This window comes from Equus przewalskii, chromosome X (genome assembly GCF_037783145.1).
Source record: "Equus przewalskii isolate Varuska chromosome X, EquPr2, whole genome shotgun sequence".
In the NCBI taxonomy this organism is placed as follows: domain Eukaryota; kingdom Metazoa; phylum Chordata; class Mammalia; order Perissodactyla; family Equidae; genus Equus; species Equus przewalskii.
The window spans coordinates 107,222,182-107,238,713 of NC_091863.1; the positions used below are offsets into that span (position 1 = coordinate 107,222,182).

Below are 16,532 nucleotides of genomic sequence, written 5' to 3' on the forward strand. Positions count from 1 at the left end.
GCCTTAGTCATTGCAAGGTAGTCTGCCCGTTATGACAGGAGGGGTCTGGATTAGAAGATGGTGAAAAACACCGGCTTGTAACCAGGAAACACTGGGAATACTGGGATCTCATGGCTACCTGGGGACCTCTAGGTAAAACTCCCAGGCACATTAGGTCGTGCCTATATAAACTCCAAGCCTCAGAGTTCCTCATTAAGACTTTGAATTTCTGAACAAACTAACAAAAACAGGGCCCTATTTTATCCACACTATTCATCTAAAATTCTGAAAACTATCAATTATATTTCAATTTTAAAAATGAAGATGATCTGAAAAACAATCTTTCTTGAAATGGAAAAAATCCTGTTCGCACAGCCAGTGTATGGCAGAGATGCTCCTTCCCATCCTGTTAGGATAACTGCTAGAACACTTATCATTGCAGCTGCATTTGCTTACAATCCTACCTCCCTGGCCAGCCTCTACACAGGCTCCCCACAGGCAGGGTCCTCCTCTCTTCCTGGGAACCTGCACACTTGGTTGCCACTAATAAAGGCTTGGGGAGGGAAGGAATCCTGCTACTAACTGGCAGGTGCATCTGGGCCATATTTTGCTGAACCAGAGTTCCACTGTAACAATCATTTCTAGGTCAGAGGGCTTTGCTCTGAGCCACTCTCCCTTCAAAAACAACAGCATTTCTGTGGTCTCTATGGAAATAAAAGTAGACACTGACCTTTCACAGAAACCTGCAGGCTTTAGTACTCACAGTACTGGGGTGATTCCTCTGCAGACCACTCCGAGAACAGAAAACAGCAGCGCAGTGACGCAAGAGTTACTTTGCATTTTCCAGTGCCCATGTAAAATCAACCCCTAAAATGATGGCCAAGGTGAGGCTGGCCCTGTAGCCGAGTGGTTAAGTTTGCGCGCTCCGCTGCAGGCGGCCCAGTGTTTCGTTGGGTCGAATCCTGGACGCGGCCATGGCACTGCTCATCAAACCACGGTGAGGCAGCATCCTACATGCCACAACTAGAAGGACCCACAATGAAGAATATACAACTATGTACCAGGGGGCTTTGGGGAGAAAAAGGAAAAAATAAAATCTTCAAAAAATAAATAAATAAATAAATAAAAATAAATAAAAAAATAAAAATGATGGCCAAGGTATATAACCAGAGAAGACTGCTCCATGTAAGCCTTGCTAACTCAGGCCCATCTCCCCTGCACTGCTCTACCAAGTACTCCAGAATTTTCCTCAGGACCCACGGAGGGAAAGAGACCCTGGCCATTCAAGTACTTAGAGGTGCCCTCACGTAAAAGGCACTACTTTTGGAAAATGAGAAGAGCCCCATGGGCCTGAATGCAGAGTCTAAACGTTGAAGAAAATTATGCTTCATCCTCATCATACTTCACCCAAGACCAAGGGCTTCTCCTTGGAAGCAGTAATCACAACTATAACTCAATACTGATTTGTCGAATTCCCCAGTCGATATCTGTGCCACCATTTGGACTGTGAGCTCCAAGAGTGCAAGGCCTAGCCTATATCATTTTTTTTCTTTTAGATTTTATTTTTTCCTTTTTCTCCCCAGAGGCTCCTGGTTCATAGTTGTATATTCTTCGTTGTGGGTCCTTCTAGTTGTGGCATGTGGGACGCTGCCCCAGCATGGTTTGATGAGCAGTGCCATGTCCACGCCCAGGGTTCGACCCAACGAAACACTGGGCCGCCTGCAGCGGAGCGCGCGAACTTAACCACTTGGCCACCGGGCCAGCCCCATATCCTTTTTGTTCACTGCATTATTCCTAGTGCCTAGCACAATGCCTGTCAATTACTAGGCACTCAGTAGAAAGCTGCTGAATGAATCAATCTTCAACCTAGGCACTCCCTTTCTACAGATGGGAGTTCAAATGTGCTGCCTCACGCTCACAAGTCCTGAAGAGTCAACTATGCCCCTGAAAGCTTTTTCCTAATCAAGAGCATCCTATTTGCAAGGAATACTCATTCATGCATTCATTCAACAAACATTTTTGAGTGGCAGGCAATGCAGAGGCAAAGTTCCTGCCCTCAGGTCAGATGGTGAGAACTGCAAAGACGAGTAAAGCAGAGAGGAAGAGAGACAAAGTGTACATGTGAGGTGTTCAACTTTACACAGATGTCAGCAAAGTCTTCTCCATTAAGGTGATAGGTAAGCAAAGCCCTGAAACACGTGGAGAAGTGAGCCATGCTGCTATCTGGGATCAAAGTGTTCTAGGTCAAGTACAAAGGCCCCTCTGCTTGTGCCTGGTGAGCTTGCAGAAGAACAGAGACCAATATGTGGGGTGGACGAGGAGGAGAATGACAGAAGAGAAGATGGTATGGGCTGGCATGGGAAGAGACAATAGGCAGATCCTATAAGGGCTCGTAAGCTTTGGCTTCCACTCTGTATGCCAAGGAGAGCCATTGGAGAATTTTGAGCAGAGAAGTGAGATGATCTGAGTTAAGTTTATCAGAAGAGGATTGCACTGGCTGATGTGCTCAGAACAGACTGGTTGAGAGGCGGAGAAGCCAGAGCAGAGACTAGTTAGAAGCAACTGCAATAACCCAGGTAAGAGGTGATGGGGGACGAGACCAGAGCAGTAGCTGTCAAGGTGGTAAGAGGAAGACAGATTCTGGATATATCTTGAAAGCAGAGCCCAAAGGTAGAGACTATGAAGAGCATATAAACAGAAACATTTCCCAGCAAGTCACCCAAATCTTTGTTCACATCACAAGAAAACTGACAGAGACCTCTTATTTTGGAAGGTTGTGATTTGTTCATTTGCCCTCCAACTTGAAAGATACAAGACCATCTTCTAAGACTGCCACACTGCTTAATGATCAATCGACCTCCCACCAGTAGAACCTTCTTCCCAGACTGTGCCCAGGTCCACTGGACCTGAAGGGGCAGGGGAAAAAAAGGGTTAGTTCCAAACTGGGGATAAACAAGGCAGAATATTAACCAACTACCCAGCTGGGGGCATTTAATTCAAATTCAGTTTAAAGTGAACCCACTGTACTCCTCCTCTTAAAAAAAATTTCTCCCCATAAACACAAAAAACTATTCCTCATCACAGCCTCCAACACCCTAGTCAGGGAGCGATTTTGAAGGACTATTTCTAAAGTACACCACTGAAAAGTTGTCTTGTTTTGCTTTTTAAAATCTTAGCATGGGGAAATATTCTATAATTAAGGCAATTTTAACAATAGTAGATAATAATTTGACTATAAATTGTAAGGAATGTAATGACTGCTTATTCTGGCACCAAAGAAACAGGACTTTCTGTGAAGTGACTGCCAAGAAAAATGATACTCCCACTTAGACTGGACCATTGCAAGTAGTAACTGTTAACCACATGCTTTACACTGCAGTTTGCAAGGACACAGAGCTTTGTTTTCATCTCTAACCAAACACCAGACTGAAAACTCAATGGAGACAAACCCTGTGGTGGAACAGAAACAATAACTGAAGGGAAAAATATTCTGTGGCTTAATGCTTGCTGGGATGCTGACGTTCAAGGGTTTGGAGAACTAAGGAAATCTCTGCAATCCAAAAGAAACCACTTCCAGTCTGCTCCTGTAGACTGAAGCCCAACATATAAGAAAAGAAGCCAGGCTTGAAGAGGCTCGTGAAAGCCAACCAACAAAGTAGCTGTGAGAAGAAAGGACTAGCATGAAAAGAATGGCCGGGATGAAGCCGAGACCAGGCGACCTTGAGCTAAACCAGACAAAGACAGCAATCCTGCCAGGGGCAGGACCTGGGTGGGATTCCCGAGGAAGAAGAGGGAAGTGAGCACCTGGTAGAAAAGCTGAAGCAAGGAACAGGAGCAAAGGTAGCCTCTCTTTTCCAAAAGCACCTCTGCAGGCACAGCTGAGTTCCTGTTAATGTCTGGAAGAGACAATGTAAGAAGCAACCATTTGTCTATCAGGATTAAAACAAACCCATGAAAGACTCAGCTCCCACCTCCAAGCAAGCCAAGAAATAACACTACATTCTACATTAAAAATATATTTTATATATATATATATACATATATATTCTTTCTTTTCCCCTTTCTTAGGCATCTAGGAGTGAATGTATTAGAAATTTTAAAATAAATTATCTTAAAATGAATTAATTAAAAAGGGATGAACAGAAATATTCATTCCTAGAAAGAAGACAAAAATCAAAAATCCCACGAGGGACTGGTGCCATGGCATAGTGGTTGGGTTCGGTGCACTCTCCTTCAGCAGCCCAGGTTTGCAGGTTGGGATCCTGGGTGCAGACCTACACCACCCATCAGCAGCCACACTGTGGTCGTGACCCACATACAAAATAGAGGAAGACTTGAACAGATGTTAGCTCACAGCAAATCTTCCTCAGGAAAAAAAAAATCACGCTTGAACTTATTTTTGAATGACAAACATTTCTTGAACACCTACCATGTGCCATGCAGTACGACAGAAACTGGAGAAACATGGTCTCTCAGATCAGGCATGATCAGGCAAGAAGGGCTTCTTTATTTTTAAGGTTCAAATAGCCACACGGTCAGAGATATGGACCATCAAATGTGTCCTCATTCTTAATACAGTACTCCTATCCTTAACTTCTAGTGTTTCTTTAATTATGATTAGACATTTACTTAGTTTGGTAAATGTTTAAAAGGGAAACCAGTATTCAAATATTTGAACCTGTCACCTCTAACTAAAAACCAACTCTTGTCTTTTGTGACTTCAGGTCAGAATGTCAGTTTCCCAAGCTGAGCACAGCAGGGGGTAACAGTATTAGGAACCAAATCTAACTTGAATGTTCTACAGGGCTTAGAAGAGGAGGTGCAGAGGCACAAAATCATCAATCAAAAGCTCTGAGGTGAATAAACCACTGAATTAATATATAGTCTTTAACCTATTTTTTTAAGAAAAAGACAAAGTGACACACAGAATTGACTCCATATTGATCCAGCACTGTTGGAAAACTAGGTGCTCTGAAAAGGTAAACGTCTAAGTTAACTGAACTTTCCTCTCTTTTTAAGTTGAATAGTTGACATATAATATCCTATTAGTTTTAGGTGTACATCATAGGATTCGATATTTATATACATTGCAAAATGATCACCACAAGCCTAGCTACTGTCTGTCACTATACAAAGTTATTACAATATTATTGACCGTATTCCCTAGGCTGTACATTACATCCCCATGACTTATTTATAACTGGAAGTTTGGACCCCATAATCCCCTTCATCTATTTTGCCTCTCCCCAACACCAAACTTTCCGTTTTCAAGAGCAATTTTTGTATTTTGAATATGTCCACTCTTTCTAAAATATACTTTCTGAACGTTTAAATCAGAATATTCCAATTTATCGCCCTGAAATACACTAGTGCCCTCAAGGGTTCCAGAGATGCCTCTGAGCATTCACTCTGAGTCTCCAACTGCCAAGATCAGCAAGTGCTGGGTCTCCTGTTCAGATTCTGGTCTCCCCACACTCTTTCACACTGTCATCTCTCACTTCTCCCAGATGTTAAGTCTTGCCTGCCTCTAAAGCCATCCCTTCCTCTGATCCTTCTACTTCCCAACCAGCACCACTTGCTACTTCTAATCAGCCATGGACTGAGCAGCCAGATAACCAAGGCATCTCACGTCTAAACCCTATCTATCCATAATTTGGGTTAAGCGCCTCAAAAGCTTGATTCCTGTTTTAAACCTCTTTGAATCCCCAACACCTAGCATTCTGCTCTTGATAGGAAAGCTATTCAATCAATGATTGCTGATGATAAATTTCGGAAGGCCTTTTCTCTAGGTAGAATGCATGGGCTTTATGACAGCTGTTTCTATCATTTAGCTTTTCTGCTTACTTCCACATTCCCAGCTGTGTTCTGGATAGTTGTGCCGGCCAGAAGCCTAGGGATTTACTGTACTTCTATTTCTTGATAAGATACTTGAAGAGAATAAACACATGGCAAAAGGGACATTAAAGTAAGGGATAAAGTTTTTTTTATCAATAGAGAAAGGGAAGAAATATCACCTAACACACTGACACTTAATCAATAAATGACACCAAGTCTGGACTCCTTTCTAATTCTCTCCCAAATACTCTCAATGTCCTAGTATCATTTCTCTACCCTCAGCAAAGCATCACTGGTTATGGCATATGCTTGCCTCTTGATTAAAAAATATTTTTCCCAGTTTCACAGACCTTCCTCAAATTCAAGTTAGCCAAAATTAAAACAAGCATGCACTGAGTCTAAATTAAAGCTCTCTACTGAGACAACACTTTGTGATGAATTTCATTGGAAAATTTAGAATCATAGTATCTCAGAGATGGAAGGGACCTCCGAGATCATCTAGGCGGTGGTTCTCAACCATGGCTGCTCATTGGAACCACTGAGGAGCTTTTGAAAACTTACCATGACCTAGCTCCACTGCCAGAAAGTATGATTTAATTGGTCTGGGGTGGTGTCCAGGTATTAGATTTTAAAAGCTCTTCAGGTGGTTCTAATGTATAGCCAGGGTTGAGAATCCCTGATCGAATCCAGCATTCTAACACCCCCCACTCCCATTTTTCAGACAAAAGAGAAAGAACCTCCAAAGGTATCAGACAACTAATTTGTCACAGAGCTAGGCTAGAACTGCTCTTTGCAAGAAAAAAGATGCCCTCTCCATGTAAACTACCCCATCTAGGACAGTGGGGTTTCTCCCTTCTCTATTATTTTCTCCCTCAATAAACCAACATGCCCACTTATCCCAAAGCAAATGCATTTCCTGAATATTCTTTGTCTTGGAATCCCATTGCATAATTCTTGAAAACCTAAACAATGTCTGTTTCCCTGTATCCACTTGCTTCTTTTCTCTCCAAGAACTCTGGGAGGTTAATCAGGCATGGTTTCCCCTTAAAGCAGCCATATTGCTTTTCCTCTGATAGGCTGGACTCACTTAGCCCACCCTTTTCACCACTGTCATCACATGGGTCGCCTTTCAAATCCCTTGCAAGGTTCACCTCCAATTCTCTCTTGGCTCGTTTAATTTCTAGTTTGTACCTGCCCTGCCATACCTCATGGACTTCCCTCTTCTTCTGGCTTAAACTCTTTCCATTTTGTGAAAGATGCCTTTCTCCCTGAAGCAGCCTCTTTTACTCTGCCAGTTAGTCATGCCGGGTTCTTTTTTTCCTCCCCCAAGCAGCTGGTCTTTTTGATGTCTGGCACACATTTATCTGGGCTTCCAATAAGATGTTTTTACATAGTTTCCAGGCTTCCTGGAGGTTAGTGACTTTTTTAACTCTTCTATTCAATTTTTTTCCTAATTTCTAACATTTGTTAGAGTTTCTTTTTCAAAAGTTGAATACCTGGCTGATGGATCTCTTTGATTTTTCTCTCCCACTAGATTGCTGAATTAAATGCCTCAGAACTTAAATATAATATTTCAAATTACCTCCAGGATGGAATCGCTTCATGAATTTTCTGCACTTTCATGTTCTCCATAGTAAGCAACAGATGTTTAACCAAGTAGAATTAAAAATGCTAGTTCTTACCTGTTCCTATTTCAGTGTGTCTGCTTATATAAAATATTCAGATATCCTTAAGCCTGTGTTGTTCTGCTTTGTAAAGACAGTAAACTTAAGATTTTATTTTTTAAAAGGTAACTGATGTGCATCGAACAACTCTAATATGCTGAATCTGATGTGTTAAACTACTCTTCTAAATTTGCTCTAAATTGCCTAATCACAAAAGTCTCCATTTTTGTTCCTTAAAGTATATCTCAAAGCAGGAAGAAAAAGAGAATTCTGAAACTTTCTGAAAAATTCCTATGTACTCAGTTATTAATGAAGTGGCAAAGACAAGTACTCCCCCAAAAGAATAAAAACATTCTCCAGGTTATACCGACATATCATGGAGATTTACTCAAAATTTATTTCACTTCAGAATGTTTGGATCCAGAAGATTCCCAGAAGAGCAAGAGACCACGGGATGACAATCTATCATCAAGGCAGGATAATCCCATTACAGCACTGGTGTCCTGGCAGAGAATGCGACAGAAGTGTCTGTGTCATCCCCCCTCTTGTTTAACAAATACTGCATTGAACTTGGGACTGCCGGGCACACAAAACCCCAGGAGCTGCCATCTCTGTCGTCAGGTTGCTTACAGTTGAGGGGAGAAGACACACCTGTGCCTGCACACACAATAACTAATACAAGGCAGTTACATGCAAAGACCACGAGGATCTGATTCAAGTAGGGAACTAGGAGGAAGAGGGCACATAACCTTGGGGAGTTCACAAGTGACTCAATGAAAGTATCATTTGAGATACTTGGAGCCGCTGAAACTCAAAAGCAGACAAATGGCTTCATTCAAAGCACTGCTATCAGGGAATGAAGCTGGCTCAGGATGAAATGGGAGGGTAAGAGGAAGACCAGTCAAGAACTATTTAAAACAGCCTCCTAACCGCTCTCCTTGCCTTTATTTCCCTTGCCTCACCAACCTTTAACTTGAAGTGCCACCAGTTATCTTCCTACAACAGCTTGACTAATGACATTCTCCTTCTCAGAAACCATCACTGACTCCCCACGGCCCAGGGAATACAATTTATATTCCTGCCACTGTTAACACTAGACTGTCTATGTCCGGGTGTAACACTTGGCCTGCAGAGGACATGATTGGATCATCTCTACTAGAGCATCAGAATACTGCTGTGGGGGCCAGCCCCATGGCCAAGCAGTTAAGTTCACAGGCTCTGCTTCAGTGGCCCAGGATTCGCCAGTTTGGATCCTGGGCACAGACCTACACACCACTCATCAGGCCATGCAGTGGAGGCATCCCACATAGAAGAACTAGAATGACCTACAACCAGGATATCTACTATGTACTGGGGCTTTGGGGAGAGAAAAAAAAAGAGGAAGATTGGCAACAGATGTTAGCTCAGGGTCAATCTTAAAAAAACAAAAAAGAATACTGCTGCTATTGCTGTCTTCTGCTACCCAGCTGATGGTCCTCTCACGGCTTATATTTCTAAAGCCAGCCCTCTATAGGAGTTGGGGAGGTACTTTCTTGTCTTACTACCTGTTGAACATAGCAAAGACTATACTCAGGAGTCAGCTAAGACCTGGGTTCAAATCCCTCCTCTACCATTCCCCAGCTGTGAGACTGAATATATTTCTAAATCCCTTTGAATCTCAGTTTCCTTATCTATAAAGTGGGGATGATGATGAGGATCATGATTCTGACTTCATATGGTTGTTGTGGGCTTTAAATGAGACAATCATGTAAACCCCTTAGTTTGGGACCAGGCCCAGAGAAAGCACTCAACAGCTATTAGCTTTTTTCATGAAGACAATATGCATCTTCTGGGAACATATATGTGAACCACCTCAGTGCCAAAACAGTTAATGTTACTGGGGAGCCAGAAACTCACTTCCAATTGATTTAGATTAACACTGATGCTGTATCCCTGTAGAGACAACAAAAAACCTTCCTTTTTCATTCCTCAGTCTAGTCTCCAGCTAATCCTGAAATTGCACACAACCCAACGTGAGTCAAATAAAAAAGGAAAATAGTAATTATGCTGAATCAAACATTTTCCATTTGTATGTTCTAACTGGAGATGGAGCTGCATAAGCCAGAACTTCTACAAAGTTCTTTTCTGAGCATGTCCAGGAGATAGTTCCTATACTATCTGGGAGTACTTCTGTACTGACAGGCCCTGTGGTTCAATCAGACCCTCTTCTCAAGTGAAACACAGAGAGCCAAACTAATGATTCAACAGAAGAGAAGATCACAAGTTCTCTGCAAAATCCAACCCATCTACTTTAAGTGGGGAAGAGGGAATACAAATCTTATATGCTGTGTCTCTCACATACGATAATCAACTCGACATCAGAAAGCATTCCTACCTCTCCAACACACACACATACACTTTTTTCCTTGTAATCCTAACATAGCTTATGTAATTCCCAGAATCCTTTGACGTATACATATGCACATATGTGTGTGTGTGTGCACGCACCTGCACGCATGCTCACAAATGCATTGCTCAGGAACATAAATGGGAACAGGAAACAAAAACTCAAAAATCACAACTATGACACGAACTTCTCCTTGGTATCACTCAATGTCACTATGGAAGGAACCCTTGGTAAGCTTAAGAACGTTTCTACCCAACTGCCTCAATCTTAAAGACAATTTCAGAAAAGATTAGATTAGTAACAAAATGCCAAGTGTTGCATATTGTTTGTCCTGTCTTCATGGAGGGAGGCACAATGAAAACGGTTCGATTTTTTAGTTTACCATCATTAATACTACTGTTTTTCTAGCGAACTGGCATTACCTAGTTAATACGCTAGTCTCAAATCCCTTCTCCCTTGGAACTCCTTAGGCTCTCCTCTCCCCTCATCTGTATCACTCATATGGTACTTATCACACACCATGTTGTACTACAGTTATGTGTGTGCACAGCTTATCTACTACCTGGAAAGGTCCTGGTGGCAGAGGCCCCTCTTGCTGCGCACAGAACGCTGCACAGAGTAGGCGCTCCAAAATGATGTGCCCATTGAAAGCTCAACAAAAACTTATCCTTTGTGTTAAAGATCCCTTTTGATCAGGGCATCTGGGCTACCCATTATTTCATAAGTAGGGGGGTCAAGCGGATAGGCGATGCAGGACCTCAGCTGGACGCCCTATCAGCATGATGGACTCCCCGACACCCTTGAGAGCACATCAAATCATCTTAATTATGATCTAAAGAGTGAGCCTCCTTAAGAGTGTGGAGTATTCTTAAAGCCTGTTCAAACCTCTAGAAGGCAAGTGCAAGGGCATCGGGAATAAAAGCTTCAACTTGGGCTAAGCCTGTGACCCTTTGCCTGGAAAACAATCCTGGACTTTTTGCATTTAAAAAAGTATATCCCTCCCGCCAGGGAAAGCGCCTGGCAATTAATTCATTCAGACACAGGCTGAATACAAGTCACTATATATTGACTATGCTCCCCAAAATGACCAAAATTATCTGAGCGTAGCCCAAGGAAGACAAGGCTAATGTATGCATCTGGAGAGGCCAGGGTGATGGTAAAGATTACCCCTGTTTCTATACTGGCCGTCTAAAGGTATTTACTTGGGTCTGTCTGTGTTGTGACAGTGTCCTAGACTCAAATGAATGCCTCTAACACTCCACATTTTTGAGCCATTCAGTCATGCATTTTTGTTATTGTTGAAAGTGGTGCGAAATTGCACTGCATGAGCTAAAGTCCTTGGTGGTCTTCCAAGGATTCCAGCTAAAAAGGCACTTCCTTTGTTCCTCAGGAGAATGCAGTCCAGTAGGTCATTCAAAAGGGGAAATAAAAGCAGCAGCCCTGGGAGGGAGATGAAGGACAAGACAAAAAGAATAAAATGTTTTGGGTGTGAGCACATTAGCTTCCATTTCCTGCTGCTGGTCACTAATAACTCTCCTATCTTTGGGGGGAAAACGTCCAGATAGACATTTATGCAAAAATATTCCTCAGGTGTTTTCTGAGGACCACGACAATCAAAGGGAACACCTAGCACAGTCCTTGAGCACCCTTCAAACTTCCTTTTTCCTGAGATGCTGGCTGGGGAAGATTCCTGCCACTGCAAGACAGCCCAGAGCAAAGCTGGAGAAAGTGGGGAGGGCAATTTCACAACCTACTCCCTGAATGTCTCTAGTCCATTTCAAAGGCAGATATTGTTTGCATGAGCAGAAGATGAAAACTTGTCACATTCCTATTAAGGGCATCGCTGGAGTTATCCCTTCAAAATGTGGGAGTGACAATTGTAACCTTCACGCCAATCTTCTCCGCTGGGCCCCGGCCCAAACCATGCAGGGCACAAAGACCCCAGGTCTGACCTGCGGAGCCCTCAAGCTTCAGTGGCTGCTGGTTCACTTCACTTTTTCTGGCGGGGCGGGAGGGAGAAGGAAAAGAAAGAGGGCTTTTCAGGGCTCTACAACCAATAAAATCATACTGCTGTGAGGACATACTTGAGCTCCCAAAAAGACAGGCAGCTCAAGGGCAAACAGTCTCCAATCAGTAGTGTGCGAGTTGTTTGCTAACTGCCAAGGTGCAGTGGGCTCCTAGGCTGCTCCAACAATTTTTTCGGTTCTATTTCTAGACCGATGTCGGTTACACTCACAAAGTGCCCAGCAACTTCCCTCAATTACTTTTGTAATTTATATGTAATTGACGACTGCACTTAATCTCCAAGGTTATTAATAGCTCTTCCAAAAAATGACCCCCAAGTCTTCCTAAGCCTTTGGAAGCGCCTGGTTGAAATTACAGTATTTCCTTTGCTGGCTGCCGGCCCCCTGCCCGCCCCACCCGGGTGACCAACACCGCGAGGCAAAGGCGCGCTCCGCTCACTTCCATGAAAGGTTCGGAATGGAGGCTTGGCCCCCAGGGCTCGAATCGCTCACTTCTGTTAGGTTATGCTGGCTACCAGCCAGCTAGATCCGTGGTTCTTTTTGAAGCCCCGGAGAGAACGGGCTACCTGCGCCGCCGCTGGCCCCAGCGCGGCCCGCGGGGCTGCGCGCAACAGTTGGCCTCTGCGAATGAGAGAGTGCGACCCTGAGGGGACCGCTGCCGGCCTCGAGAGGAGGGGCGAAGAGCGCCTGCCGGAAAGCTGCCTCCCTGGCGATGCAAGAAAGGCTTTCACAAATACCCCACGCACCCCCCAGCGCCGAAATCCGGCGAACTTTTTCACAGGTTAAACCTTCTCTATTTGCATAACCATCTCCAAACTGAGATTCAGGTTTCCTGTAATCAGTCCTTTCAAAGGTTTGTAATTGAATGTGCAATTAACCCTTAAAATGGGGTGAGAAAAAAAGGGGGGAAAATACCCGTCTCGTCCCACACCTTCCGGCAAGCAGGAGAGTTCCCAAAAGTCAGGGTTTGGAGGGGTGGAGAGTCGTTTACTTTTTAAAGGCGACTTCTAAAGCCACTGTAGCTACTCAAACTCCTAATCCGTGTCAGCAGTGGAAGAGAGGCAGGGAGAGGGTTTTGAAAGAACATCAATGAAACATCAAATCACGTTCCACGTTTTGCGCCCCCCCGGCATCTGGCAAGGTCTAGAAGGTTCCCCCACCCCACTGGCGACCCCCACGCCCACCCGGCCTCTCATCACCCACACCACAAAGCGGGTAGCCCAGGAGAGAGTTCAACCCGGAAAAGGCGAGGGAACCGGTGACACGGACTTTGCGGGCTAGAGTCCTCTGGGGCTTCCTGGGACCGGGAAGACCGCGGGGAGGGGCGGAGGTAGGGGGCGGTGGCAGCGGAGAGCGGCAGTGGCACCGGGCAACTCCGCGGCGCCCCTGCGCTCGCAGCGCACCGGGGGCCGCCGCGTCCGTGGGGACCGTTCTGCGCGGGGGCTCGCTCTCGCGTTCGCCCGCTCTCGCCTGCCCAATTCTCCCTCTCGGCTACCTGCGAGCGGCGCAGGGGGCGGCGGGGCGAGAGGGGCTCCGCGGCCCCTTCTCCGGGGTGCCTGTCTCTGCGCTCTCCTCCCGGGCCCCCCCGGGCCCCCCCACCTACCGTTGATCTCTTGCGTGGGGGCGTCGTCCTTGTCGAAGCCTTTGGACACGTAGAGACGTCGCACTTCCGAGCAACTTTTCGACTTGAGCTCGGCGGCCAGCAGCGCGGCGCTGAGCGCAGCCAGGGTGCAGAGAAGCGCGGGCAAGCCGAACCGTGCCATGCTGCGGGCCGGGGCGGACGCGCTCCCACCTTTGGGACGGACGGAAAGTGGCCGGCGCGGGCCGAGGGGCGCGCAGTCGAGGGCTCGCGAGTGGAAAGGGCGAGGGAGTTGGAGTAGGAGTTGGAGGAGAGCAGCAGGAGGAGGAGACGCGCGGCGAAAAGTGGAGCTGGGCCTCGAGCGTCAGGCAACGGTCCCCGGTGCCAGGCGCCCGGCCGGGAGAGAAGGAAGAGGAGGGCGTGGAGGCGCTGCGCGGCCCCAGGGAGCGGAGGCCGGGCCGGTGACCTCGGGGCTCCGCGGGGGCAGCGAACGAGGCGAGCTGGCCGGCCGGCGGGACAGGGGCGCGGGGAAGGGAGGGAAGGTGGCAGGCGCCGCGGGGGCCGCGGAGCGTGTGGGCGGCGGCGGGCGCTGGCGGCGCGCGGCTCGGGCTGCCCGGCGCTGGTCCGCTTTCCCGGCTCCACCAGACTCCGCTCCCTCCGGCCTCGGCCGCGCCGCTGTGCCCTCCTCAGCTCTGCGGCTGACTGACTGGCCGGCGTGCGCGGCGACGCTCGACAAACTTGGCCCAGCGGGCGGCACTCGGGGGAGGGGGCGGGCGGCGCGGGGGGCCGGAGACAGGCGGGAGCACGCAGGGCCGGGACGGGAGAAAACCTGGAAGCGGGGTTGGATCCGGAGCGGCCAAATCCACTTCCTAGGGGGCCGCACCGGGCGCGCGGGCGCTCCCTCGCGCGGCACGCCCCGCTGGGCTCCTCCCTTCTCCCCTCCTCCGGGGAGGCGGGGAGCGTACCCGCCGCCCCCCACCCAGAGAGGAAAGGCTAACTTCTCTGGGGCGACGGGACCAGGTTGTCGGGTACCGAGCGGCTGGGAACTTGTCCTGAAGCCCACGTCCGAGTCATAGGCCTTCTGCGCACGGCCACCTGACGCGCTGCCCGCGGGCTTAAGCCGGGCAGAGCCCTCCCGCCTCCATACCTGCTCCCCCGCTTCCGTCCCGCAGCCCGGAGGACGCTCGGAAACGCCCAGCTCTTGGGCTAGACGGGGAAGGCGCTGGCACTACTCGCATTGTTTCGCTGCAGGCACCAGGGGGACTTGGGACTCCGAGCTGGCCCTAGAGCCTCACCTGGCCTCCTCAGACCTGCTCCCATCAAACGGTGGTCCTGGAGCGCCGGAATTATTCGGAACCCCAGCAGGCTTTCTCCTCCCCCGGTCCTCCCCCCCCCCCAAGCCTGGTTCTGCTTAAAGTTTAACCAAACCCTGAAGCAGGTGAGACACCTCAACCGCGAGGCAATGGGACGAAGTCAGGGTTGACCTTGGAAACCCGGCCCAAACCCTCCTGCATGTAGGGAAACTGAGGCCCAGGGAAGGGAAGTGACTTGCTGATAGCATGCAGCTGGGGGGTGGGTCCAAAATCCGGAACTTGACTCCCAGGTCACATGGAATAATGGTAGCCCAGGACCCCCAATTCCCCTCCACCCTCAAGCCTCTTGAGAGAGACGCTTCTCTGGGACCCAGACTCTACTTAGCCACCAGAAAAATTGAAAATGGGCGAGTCTTCCCTGCTTCCAAGCTTTGTCAGATTCCATTAATGAGTGTTTTTGAAGCTCCCGGGGCTCCTTTAATGAAGGGACCTGTGCAGATTGGAAACTTGTCATTACCGTTGTTATTGTTACAATCTGCTTTAAGAGGTTAGGGTGAGAAGTGCCTCAGACACGTCAGGAGTGTGCTGGGAACTGGGCAGATAAAAGGGGCTGGAACTTATTATTTGGCTAGACTCTCAATTCCCATAAAATTACATAGGGTGAAGATATGAACCATCATTACAATTATCGCCCTCATGGGGTTTGTTGTTTGTAAACCGTATTGGCATGGTTGGCTATGAGGAGCTGTAGAAACTAGCGTAGCTGTTGTTTGGAATGCCCACTGCAAACTCTTCTACATTTTATTAACTCTTGGAGATCATCAGGATAAACAGACAGATTGTGACCCATCTATAAGTGGGACTTACATTTTCTGTGGGTTGGCAGAGCATTTAACTCTGTAACTAGGAGAGGAGTTTTTCTAAATATGCAAATTCAACTACAAATGAATTTTCTGCCATTTTTAAGGGCCTTTTAAATAGTCCAGGTTTTCTTCAAACTGATAATCATCAGGTCCTCAAGGCATCGCTAGGGCTTAGCCCAGAGCCCTTAACTTTCATTGATTGATGCATTTACTTAAAGACGTTCTTTACCAGAGAGAATGTGATCTGAGATGCAACCAACATTAATAGTGAAATGAAATCCAGTGACCATAAGAAAAAGGTATTTGCAAGACATGAAGCCCAAATCAGAAAGCTTCTTTTCACACCAAGTCCAGGGGGAACTCGTTCCTTGCCCCCCAATTTACTCCTGCTCTTCCTGTTCATGTATTATTAACCAAAACTTGAGCCTTTTCCACAAGAAACAGTAACCTCTGGCTAGAAACGGATCTGGACAAGTCTGAACTTTACCACACAAGGCAGGAACCCCAAGCCCTGTTCAGAGGCGGCTCCCACTTCAAAGCCTCCTTTCATTTAAATACAAACAGGGTGAACAACTGGCAATCTAACGAAACAAATACCATCCAGCTTCCCTTTTCAGACGCCAGTAGCGCCTCCTTCCCTTCCCCACCCCTACTCCAGCTCTTCCCTTCGAAAGAGGCTCCTTGGTGGAGATGACCCTACTCTGTAAATTCTCCCAATGCCAAAAAGTGGATTGGGGGCTGCATGTAGAATGCAAGAATCAACAACTTCTCAGGATGATTAACTCTCACATAGCACTTTTTTTGGCTTTTTTTAAATTGTGGTGAAATACACAAACGTAAAGTTTACCATTTTAACCATTTTAAAGTGTACAATTCACTGGCATTTGGT

General features: G+C 46.9%; 1 protein-coding gene across 1 annotated transcript in view; it reads right to left on the minus strand.

The window, feature by feature from the left end:
• The window catches only part of GPC4 (glypican 4), a 104,451-nt gene extending 89,720 nt beyond the window's left edge, over positions 1–14,731 (minus strand). Inside the window, exon 1 of the mRNA XM_070605666.1 lies at positions 13,492–14,731. Within this exon, the coding sequence (XP_070461767.1) occupies positions 13,492–13,651 (160 nt within the window). The 5' untranslated portion in view covers positions 13,652–14,731. The remainder of the gene's footprint in view (positions 1–13,491) is intronic.
• Positions 14,732–16,532: the final 1,801 nt, after the last annotated feature.